This window comes from Poecilia latipinna, unplaced genomic scaffold (assembly GCF_001443285.1).
Source record: "Poecilia latipinna isolate Pla-1442-1.1 unplaced genomic scaffold, P_latipinna-1.0 Scaffold597, whole genome shotgun sequence".
Classification (NCBI taxonomy): domain Eukaryota; kingdom Metazoa; phylum Chordata; class Actinopteri; order Cyprinodontiformes; family Poeciliidae; genus Poecilia; species Poecilia latipinna.
The window spans coordinates 161,871-172,678 of NW_015113213.1; the positions used below are offsets into that span (position 1 = coordinate 161,871).

General features: G+C 37.2%; 2 protein-coding genes across 4 annotated transcripts in view; both read right to left on the reverse strand.

Annotated features, from left to right (window-relative positions):
• Positions 1–3,309, reverse strand: part of chrng (cholinergic receptor, nicotinic, gamma) — a 7,978-nt gene extending 4,669 nt beyond the window's left edge. Inside the window, exons 1-7 of the mRNA XM_015042634.1 lie at positions 3,057–3,309; positions 2,251–2,387; positions 2,114–2,158; positions 1,904–2,028; positions 1,588–1,743; positions 902–999; positions 582–782 (exon numbers count right to left, since the gene is read on the reverse strand). Of these exons, the coding sequence (XP_014898120.1) occupies positions 582–782; positions 902–999; positions 1,588–1,743; positions 1,904–2,028; positions 2,114–2,158; positions 2,251–2,387; positions 3,057–3,120 (826 nt within the window). The 5' untranslated portion in view covers positions 3,121–3,309. The remainder of the gene's footprint in view (positions 1–581; positions 783–901; positions 1,000–1,587; positions 1,744–1,903; positions 2,029–2,113; positions 2,159–2,250; positions 2,388–3,056) is intronic.
• Positions 3,310–7,064: 3,755 nt separating this feature from the next.
• The window catches only part of prss56 (serine protease 56), an 11,166-nt gene continuing 7,422 nt past the window's right edge, over positions 7,065–10,808 (reverse strand). For 2 of the 3 annotated variants that reach the window (XM_015042613.1, XM_015042614.1), the window contains exons 9-14: positions 10,495–10,683; positions 10,196–10,387; positions 9,842–10,044; positions 8,431–8,980; positions 8,240–8,346; positions 7,065–8,155 (exon numbers count right to left, since the gene is read on the reverse strand). In XM_015042613.1, the coding sequence (XP_014898099.1) occupies positions 7,976–8,155; positions 8,240–8,346; positions 8,431–8,980; positions 9,842–10,044; positions 10,196–10,387; positions 10,495–10,683 (1,421 nt within the window). In that variant the 3' untranslated portion in view covers positions 7,065–7,975. The remainder of the gene's footprint in view (positions 8,156–8,239; positions 8,347–8,430; positions 8,981–9,841; positions 10,045–10,195; positions 10,388–10,494; positions 10,684–10,808) is intronic. The other variant, XM_015042615.1, reaches the window with a different exon arrangement.

Genomic DNA, 10,808 nt, shown 5'->3' on the forward strand with positions numbered 1-10,808 from the left:
CCTAACCTTTTTTTTTTCCCCGTCGTAATTTAAAAAAACATAATTTTTTTTTTTTTTTTTTTTTTTTTGTCTCGGGGTGGATATAATTGATAAATTATTTCTAATTTTTAAATCAATGCATGTGGAAATATTAAGGTCATTTCTCAAACTATCAGCCATGTAATTAGAAGCAAATGGCTCGTTCAAAATGGTACCGGCTCTAGGCGGGTTCAGCAAAGTCAATATTTCAGAGTTGATCTCAGTCTTATAGAAAAATTGTGCTGAAAATGTGAGTGAAAACAACTCATCAAACTTGACTCAGTTACACTTGTTCTAGTAGGAGAATGGGCCTAAACTTAGCAAACTATTGTGAGAATCTTACTGAAGGATAAATAAAAAAAATCTGACCCAACTAACGCAGTTTAAAATTAAGTTTTTACAAATTTTAAGGAAATCCATGTAAACCTTTTGTTTAAAGAAATGAATTAGAAATTCTTTTAAATAACTATTTTGGCGCTAAGCGAACAGAAATAAGCTTGATTATGTTTTTGTATTTTAATGTGAGACAGGAGAACAGTTTTTTGTTTTAGAAGAATAGAAACCTTTGGCAGGTAAAAAGTAAACCAGGAGGCCGAGGGAGGAGAAGAGTACGCAGGGGACAATAATGTTGATGACGTAGAAAACAGGTTTTCTCTGGATGATGAGGAAGAAAACAATCTGCTGGTACTCCAGGTCGTCTTTGGTATACTGAGTGTTGATTATCTTCTTGGCTGGTCTGTGTTTGATCGCCCACTCGCCGTTCTCTAAAACCACAAGCGTCGACGATTTCAGTTTCCACTGTAAAAGCATCAGCTTCTAAACCTTAAACTGTTTTTTTTTTTTTTTACAGCTCTTCAAAAGCTTGTTAAATGAGTTTCTGTACCTGTAAAAGCTTCTTTATCAATTTCCACCCACTCCAGTGTGTAGTTATCTTTCTTTTGGAGCTTCAGTTCAATCTCACTGGCGCTGTAAGTCTGGGATCTGAACACAGAGAAGAAGAACATGGTCTGACTCCTTAGTGAGGACAATTATAAATAATCTGATAAAAAGTCCTGCTCCAGATCAGAAATTCCTATCACAACTTTGACTTCACTCCTGTTGTATTTGCAGAATTTTAAAGTGCACTACCTACAGTTGCAGTGGCTTTAGTTCATTTAGTTTGTCTTATTGGACCCAACAAGCATCTGATAAACATTAAATGCTTCAAAGAAGGGATGTGTGGCAGACAAAAACAAGGAGAGTCAAACTGAGAAAATTGAGCAGAAGTGATTCAAGACAGACCAATTTAAAAAATAAATGAAATTGTAATGGATAATCTGGAAGTAAAAAATTATAAAATCAGGAGATATTCAAAGTGAGATCAGTGCAACAAACCAATAAACACTGATCATGATTTTGTGCCACATACTGACATATAAACCCTTAAAAAAAATCCCAGAAAACAAAATGAACAGACTTATAATATTTTATCCTTTCAGATCAGCATGTTAGGACATTAACTGATTAACATCGCTTCTGTTCACGTCTTTTCTCAGTTTCTCTCTTCGATTACTGTCTGGGCGTACCTACCGGAAGACCATTGTGCAGTTTTGCCAGTCAAAGGGAAAATAGTTGACTGTGATGGCGCAGGCGCTGCGATAGATGGCGGGAGGCAGCCAGTACACACAGCCGTCCGGCGATACCAGTGCGTTACAGTAATATGCTATCTCAAACTGTCCATCCACACTGAAGCAAAGAAACGTAGGCAGAGATGAACCAGAGTAACACCCACAAATAAACTGTCATTCTACAACATTTGCACGCTTCATGTGTGAGTTCATTTAAACAAAACAAAAATAAAAAGCTTGAGTCACTCTTAAAGAAATGCTAGTTTAGATGAACTCACTTGTTTTCTAATATGACGTCGGGCAGCCAGATGTTTTTGGAGGGAACCCGTAGTTGAGATGTTATGTTCCCGTATAAAGCTGATCTCGGTGGTTCGTCCCACCTCAGTCTGTAGTCACACCAAACCTGCACACAGCAGGCCTGCTTGCTTCACTTTTGAATTTCTAACCAGCATCACATCTCTGCACAGTTTAACTGTACGCAAAGTTACCATTTCTATCCACACGCTGGTTGTCAGAACCTCCTCTTTTTCATTCTTAATGGAAGAGAGAACAGGTTTGAGTGTTAGATCATAAGCCTGTGCAGCGACTGGCTTTAAAGGAAGCCATCAGAGTGAGAACAGGTCACCAGAGAGATGAGCTTGGTGAGAGTCATCTTGATGGAGACTTGGGTGACATTTCCATTTTTCTCGTTCGGTTGCACGTTCTTGTTGTAGCCCTTCATCAAATCTTTGAAAAGTTGTCCCTCAAGGTTGACCGCACACGCTTCAAATAAAGCACAAGAACACAGGAAAACAGCCGATGTCTCATTGACTACAGTGAACCGTTTTTCAATATTAAACTGGAATTTACTGGGGAAAATAACAGAATCCAACAGAATAAGATTTGTTTCAACTATTATTTTGAAACCCACTTTAGCAGACAAATAAACCAATCAGACAACAAAGATGTTAAAACAGTTCATTCTATTAACAGATTTGAGGTAATAAAACACATTTGAATGTTGCTTTTTTATTTAATATTTAAAGTTATTAAAAAAGAGAACCATTCATTCTGTGTATGTTGATACTGGCTTACAGAACGTGTTTAGCAGATCATATTACAAAAGCACACACGAAGCATAAGCACCGTCTGGTTGTCTGAAATCGAGACAACCAGTTGTTTTTCTTTTGTTGGGTGTAATGAAAAGGCCAAAATCACAGCAAAAATAATGTACAATGCTTCGATGAAGGAATAAATAAAAATGCTTGAGTTTATTTTTGCATACTTCTTATCAGATACCAGCTACACTTTACATAAAAAAATTCTTTCTTAACTCCTTGAATTATTATTTTTCACATGTTAAAAGTAGAACATAAACTGAATGTAACCTGAGTCGTATTTATTAAGTCACAATAATTTTGAACCATAACAGGCTTTGCTGTGAATCCCTACCTGCAGCAGAAATCATGACAACTCTTAGAAAAAGTAGCGGAGAGCGTCCAGGTCCAGAATCCATGAGTGTGTTTCTGCAGCACCGTCTGAGAAAAGTTCACAACATGTGCATGAACTGTACCAGGTGGAGAAGCTCTGCTTTGGATTAAAGGTCTGGTCTGCATAAGGAGGGGTGGATGGCTGAAGGATGGGGAAGCCGTTGCTGGTTAGGGTTAAATCTAAAATGTATTTCTGTCATGAGCAGCTGACACACACACACACACATGCACGCACACACACACACACACACACGCAGGCATGCACGCACACATAAACGAGTCATGACATGCTAACAGTTTGGGCTAAGCTCTCTCTATATGCCTCCAGTGTTGCATTCACGCTCAGTGCACCTGTCCATTGTCATTCATCGGCTGGCATGAACATTGTAATATGGAGTCTGATGGCAAATTTAGCACAAATGTGACCTGCGATGGGCTTTTCATGCTTATAAAAAGTAGAAATCAGACTTTGCTGTGGTTAAAACAAAACTAGAATTTGAAAATGAATAAAGTTAGATTATTTGTGATGAAAAGTAAAACATAAAAAAAAAAAAAACTCCCCGGGGGGCAAGCGAACAGGTGGTAAGTCCTATTCATTTGCAGCACATGTGACGAGTGACTGGAGTCTGCTGTGGGTACTTTGAGGTTGGGTGCAAAAATACTTCCTACAATAAGCTGCACTTCCCACTCACATCAACACACAAGCATCATTCAGTGGCTGATTAATCAAAACAGATTTGTGTACTCAAGAAAATAAATAAATAAATACATTTTCAAAATCCCATGTGCTTGCACACAAAAACAGCTCATTGCAAAAGGGGTTACCCAGAGTAATTTAATAATATACAGTAAAAACATTGATTGAAACTAAAATCAATGTTTTAGTTTGCAGAACTAAAAAAGCAGAAAACTGCTTTTTCTGCAGTAGATGCAGAAAAAGCATCCCATGTAGACGTACACACATCTGGAACAACCACAACATCCTGCAAAATAATAATAATAATAATAATAATAATAATAATAATAATAATAATAATAATAATAATAATAATAATATGAACTTCACAGACCTGATATTGAATAACTTGAACATATATTTGAATGAATAGACTTATCCCATTTAGCAGATTAATAAAACAATATGGAATCTCAACGCTCCCAAATTAATGTCAAAATATGTACAGGACACTGTCTAAAATATTTGAATTAATATCCCTTCCTACTATGAAATGGAAGACAGATCTATCAGTCAGTATTGGTCAAAACTTCTGGTCTCAAATATATTTAAGAACTTTTAAAATGACTAGAAACCCCACTACGGTTCCTCGGTTATAGAAACAGCCTTAGAGTGTTTTCTTGTATTCTCTTTATCTTTTTTTCTCTCTTCTACTTGTATCTCCTTCTTTCCTTTTTACTTTTTACCCTGTTTCTCTTTTCCATGTCCATTGCATCCAATTTTGAGGGCTATACGACCAGAACATATTAAAAAGACAGACAACACACACAAAAAATCAGATACACAAGGCTTTAGTGACAGCGACACTTGTTGCTCTTTGTGTCCTGGCTACAAACACGCATGCAGGTAAGCCTTTTCTCTCATATCGCTTCACTACTTGTTTTCTTTCTTTTATGTTCTTGATTATATAAACAATTGACAGATACAGACACTTGCAGTGTTATGCATTAATTATCTATTCTTTTTATTTACAGCTTATACTTTTTGCTGTAGAAGGTACGTACATCGGAAAATACCATTCTCAGAGATCAAGGGCTTCTCGGTGCAGAGAAGCACAGTCTTATGTCCGATCAATGCCATCATGTAAGTGGTCAGGTATTAATAACCAAGGATTCCCAATCCATACTTTTTATTTATATATTTGTAATTTATAATTTGTTATTAACTTTGATTCCTTTTTAATCCAGTTTCCACACAAACAAAGGCAATAGATGTGCTGACTCCACTCAGGAATGGGTAATGGACTACGTCAGCTATATACTGTGAGTAATTTTAATAAAGAAAATAAATAAATAAATAAATAAATAAAAGAACTCTTAAATTTTAAGACAAAAAAAATAAAAAATTAACATTCCTTCAAATACATCTGGCAGGTCTGTTGCACCAAAAGATGATCAGAAGCCAAAGCCCCAGCCAAAGCAGAGCTTTACCACGGCCCCGGACAAAATGATCACAGATGGGCCCCCACCTGTGAAATTGTGTAAATGGTAGAAAACGTATTCACATGTACCTTTATCAAAACATAACTGGTAATACATTATATTATTTCTATTTATTTCCATATTTTTTCTCATTCTATCAGCTGTACTCTGTTTTCTTTATGTAGCTTTCTGTTCAGAAAAACTTCTAGATGATATTCCTGTTGTAGAATATTAACATTCACATTAGTGCCAAAAATCTATAAGTTTATAAACTGTCATTGCACACTGTTTGTTATAATAATTTGAATTAAGGTGTATACAAATACAATCAAACAAAAATGTTATTTTAAATATCCTAAGATTAGTTTCGTAAAAACTGACCCTGTCCTTGTATATTTCCAATAAAGCCAACGTCCTTACTTGATCCATTTGTTGTTGTTTATTCCAAAGGTGGAGAAACTCCACTGTTTCACTTAATGATTGATCTAGGTCACTAAGCAGATTATGTTATGGTGCTAAATCTCAGTGTTTACACATATTCATCACACAGTAGATAAATTGTGTGTTCTTACTGAAAGTACCAAAAGGACCAAGCTGAAAGAAACAGACATAGGTTTATACACTATAAATCGGGCCCTACTAACTTAAAACAGAAACATTAGGCCACAGTAGATTTTAAAATAACTCATGATTTATTTCTCACCCTATCCAACATTTTTTTGTTTATAAAACACTTATTTATAAAATATAAGAATAGACTTATAAGAATAAGAATAAACCCTAAGATATAAGAATAAGTTTTAAAAAGATTAAACAGCTGTCTTTTAGTATTATCTTTTTTTTTTTTTTATTTTTTTATTGTTTAAAAATAATTGTGGAATATTTGTGGAAAATTATAGTAGTTGTTGCTGCTGCAACTTACTAAATAAACCCTAATATTTGTCTGGTTAGCCTGCACAGTGATTCAGCTGCAGACTGGTTTACAGATCAAAATCATTCTGATGGAGTCATGACAGCTTTGCTAAAGCAGAAGCACGTCTGTGAGGTTTTGTTTTGTAAGGTGAGAAAAGCCACTGAGCATGAAGCAACATTATTTATGAAGATACTAGTAACTTAAATATGAAATAACTATGTATTTATTTGACTGCTTAAGATAAAGACTGATCAGTTGTATGGATGCATTTTAAATATTTATTTAAAAAAATTCACAAACATGAATATCAAATGCTTTAGGGTGAGGTGAACTAAACCTGGGGGTTTTATGTCTTATGTTAGTTGATCAAATATTAGGGGATCCATATCAAGCTGTGGTTTCGACTAAATACATCTTGTACCAGTTAGTGCCATGTGGTTTTCAGCAACGTTCTTGCTGTTAAATATACATGTTTTTTGTCGTGGTTTCTCAATGTGTATGTAGTGAGGTGAAGAAAAAAACATAAAAAAAAAAACAAGCAAAAGACATGTGATTAGCAGCTTGCAGGGTCCAGAGAGAAAACAGGAAACCGCGTTCAGATCAGAGCAGCCTCTGCTTTGGTTTTTGGTTCCCTTCTGATTCTCTCATTGGGTAACATGGTGAGAAACTAGAGAGGTACGTGTGTCCACACTCTGCAGCAGCTGCAGTGACGATGCCTATTATATCATATCATTACAGGAAGTCAGAGGAGTGTCACAAAGTCTTGTTCATCTGTGGTCTTCAGTGTGGGCTTTGGTTCTGGTAGAGCTGCAGCAGTGGTAATGTAGGATGAGTTGTGTTGCTCTCAAACCTCTAAATGTGTCTCAACTCAGCATACAAAAACAGTTGCAGCATTTTTCAGTATATAAATGATTTTATTAAAAAAATACAACTTTCTCAATGCAAATAAATATGTTAGGGATAAAGATAGTATGCATCATATATACAATCTGTGTGCTTCACAAGAGGCTCAACCTTTGTAAAATACATTAGGAATAAGTTATTTTTTTTGTACAAAGTTATAACTTAATCATGGCTACATCTCCAACCACAAATACTGACAACATTTATTCACACCCCTGATAACGATGTGTGAAAAACCCTAAAATAAATTTCTGTCTTATTGCAAAGTGTAACAGTAGAGAAATTCAGCCTTCGACTTAGGTACGCTTTAAGAACTATTGTTTTAAAGAAAACCACTAATCGCACAAGCACTGAAAACAATTCCTTAAAGTAAATTTGACTGATCTTTTTTAAAGTCATGCTTTGTTTTATTTGGGTCTTTTTCTTTTCTGAAGATCCTTTGGAAACTCGTTAAACGGCATCACTCTTTCAAGTACCCAGTCGATATAATAAAAGATTTGGAGTGCTGCACCAATGAACTGGAAATTGTTTGTGATTATGTAACACGATATTGTTTGAAAACATTTTTAGTCAGATCAACAGACAGAAAATCATTCATTTTCTATTGAACTCAGATTAAAGACTGAATCGAATACATTTGTTTGAAATTTTGTTGCAATAATAAGAATTAACTTAGTTTAAGGGTTTTGCACATCTTTATCAGAAAGGCAATAAATGTGAAAGTAGAACTGTTGTCACCAATTAAACAGGTACATTCATGTTTGCATGGAGAGTCAAAGTCGGGCTCTGCAAGTCAAAGTAATGGCTTTTGCTGAAGACAGTAGGAGTATTCGTAGGTGTGCGCTTGATGAGCATCTTCTGCTGATGCCGTTCAGAATGCTCTCATCTTTTCAGTTCTCTCCCGGTAATCAAGGTGAAGTCTTCAGAGTGTCCAGAGCCACGGCGATGATCCTCGGCACGCTGCGGTAAAACGATTCATTCTCAAGACCCACAAGACTGTAGAAGGTCAAGGGTCGTCCTGCCACCACGGCTCTGATCCGTGCCTGGTAAAGTCCTCGATCATTTTTGGAGGTCAGATCGACTAAAACCTGAGGAGCAACAAAATAGAAATAAGTTATTTCACAATGCAAATAAAATTTGCATCTGAAACTTAATATTTAACAGTGATTTACCTCTTGGAAGCTCATCTGCAGATTGCTGTTTGGTATGTTTAGGATCCATTTGTACGTCTCTTGGATTTGGCTAACTTGTCGTGAAGACTCTCTCAATCCAGGACAAACTACAGGGAAACACAAATGCATGTTAATTTGGTCCATAATGCGCAACATCTCTAAATCAACGCCAGAAATGTTTTGATAAGTACTTTTCTCACTGGTAGCAGGGATCTGCCTCTTCTGAAGAACACGTCTGGGTCTTCTTTGAACGCCCAATGATGTTCCATCACGTTTGAGGTCAGAGCTTTCTGTGTGAGCGAGCTGAGCTTTCTTGACTGCAGATGTCAGCGCGTCAGGAAGTGGTGCCGCTGAAGGTTTTAATTCTCCTCCATCCCCGATGTCATCAGAAGTGAAATCCCCTGATGTGGCGCTCCGCTCAGGAGAAACTGCTCCTTTGAAGGAAGCTTCACTTTGTGAAGCGCCATCAACCACAGTCTCATCTCGTGCTCCTATTCCTCTAAGTTCCTCCATCAACACTGACAGAAGTGACCAGGGATCCCTGGACTTTTGGGGTGAGAATGACGGAGCAGTGTGGCCCAGTGCTATGGCTGAAGAAGGACTGTAAGGAGAGTCTTCTTCAGGATAGACTGAGTCCAAGTTCAGACGAGGAGGAGCTGCTCTGGAGCCCAGTTTCGAGAGAAGGCCAGAAATACCATACTGAAATTGTGCAGACAATTGATGCAGCCACGAATCCTGTTTCTGCAAAAAAATTTGAGACATAAATAGATGTGAAGATTAGGGTAAAGTAAATCCACAGTGAATCCAATCTAACCCTTAATATTTTAATTGAAAAAATCTCATATTTAATTGACTAAAGTAAGTTTACTTTATATAGAATATGTCCACTTCGATACAACATAAATACTTTTTACCAAACTATTAAAGCCTCTTCATACTTAAAGATGACATGGATATAATATTTACATGTTTGAAACCTTAAACATGAAAGATGGCTTCAGAAAGAAAATAACATGTTTTCTACAAACATGCTGGTTGAAAATGTTGGTCTTTTTATGGAGTAAGAAACGTGTCATTTTCATTGTCTCTCATAGTGAATGTGTTTTGCTAAGTCAAGTTGATTGGTTGATCAGCACCTTGTGACAACTTCCTGAAAAGCTGTCACGGTTCTGAAACTTTGGATTCATCCGTGCCATTGCAGGGGCGCCAGTGGGGCGCGCCTGCAATGGCACGCCACTAGGGGGCGCGCCCAACAGTTTGAGAACCTCTGGTTTGATGATGGTAACCAAATCTCAATCTAATAAATATATAGACATTTCCCACAGTTCAGTTGATAGATTGTTGGACTGAGATTAGACATATTTATTTATGTACATTAAGACTATTTAATGTTTTCTGGTCAATGCTACCTATATCATGTTTTTTTCTGCAGTAGACATTTATTCCCTGGAATAACTTTTATAAATCTTCAAAATTTTTGTTAAATCAAACATTATTTTATTGCACAAATACCTGTTGTACAGAACAAGAAAAAAAAACTCTGGGATATATATATATATGTATATGTAGGTTTTTTTGGTTCTTTTTAAAGAAGCAATTTACCTGTTGAAAAATATCCTCTTCGTCACTTTTTGGTGTGGAGGAAGTATCTGTCATTCCAGTCTGGTGCTGTTTGTCCATGTCATCAGCCATGTTTCTCAGGTATTCCTCCCACTCATCCACTGAAGGACCAACATGTCTAAATAAAGATGGCGGCGCATGAGGCGGATCCTGCGCTGCTGGTGTCACAGCTCCCCCTAGCTGTTCTGCAAATAATGAAAACACAAGTTAGAAAGGTCATGTTAGATATTCAATATTATACTTTACTGTACTGTCTAAAAGCGCGGATGGCGCATGAGCTTTTGTGTGCTTGTGGAAAACACAACGCCGCAGGAGAACAATCTTTCAAACCTTTACCTTTGATCTGACTGAGACCACGGCTCAAGCCGAGGTCCCTCCTCTCTCTGTTATGGGTTAAAGCTGCACTGTAGATGTGCTCCACAAGCTGAGGGAGAGTCTGAGTGAAGAACGTCAGGTCCATTTTGTCCCTGATGTAGTCTTCAGCCCTCTGGAGTAAGTCCAACAGGGTTTGCAGGAATGAACGCAACTCTACAGGGTAGAGAGATAAAAAAGAAATAAATAAATAATGTTCCAGGAATTTCAAACTAACTGAGATGTTTTATATATAAATTGAAATTTTGGATGGGGGCACTTACGGCACTTCTTGAAGCGGATGAGGCATTTGTCCTCGGCCATTCGGCTGCAAGCAGCAGCAGGCTGACTGGGAGGACAGGTCAGAGTGTAGAAATGACAGAGGGAGCTAAACTCGGACCTCTGCTCCTCCTCCGTCATGTCTGTTGTTTTCAGGAGTTCTGGGCATGTTGGCGCTCTGCTCCCTAATGACTCTGAAAGCAACACGCAGCACTCAGGTGATTCTGGTGTTTATTGTTATTATTTTTGTCCGACAATATGAAGAAGAAAAAAAAAAAAAAAAACGGGTTTGGGCCACACCGGGGGGAAACCCCCTCTG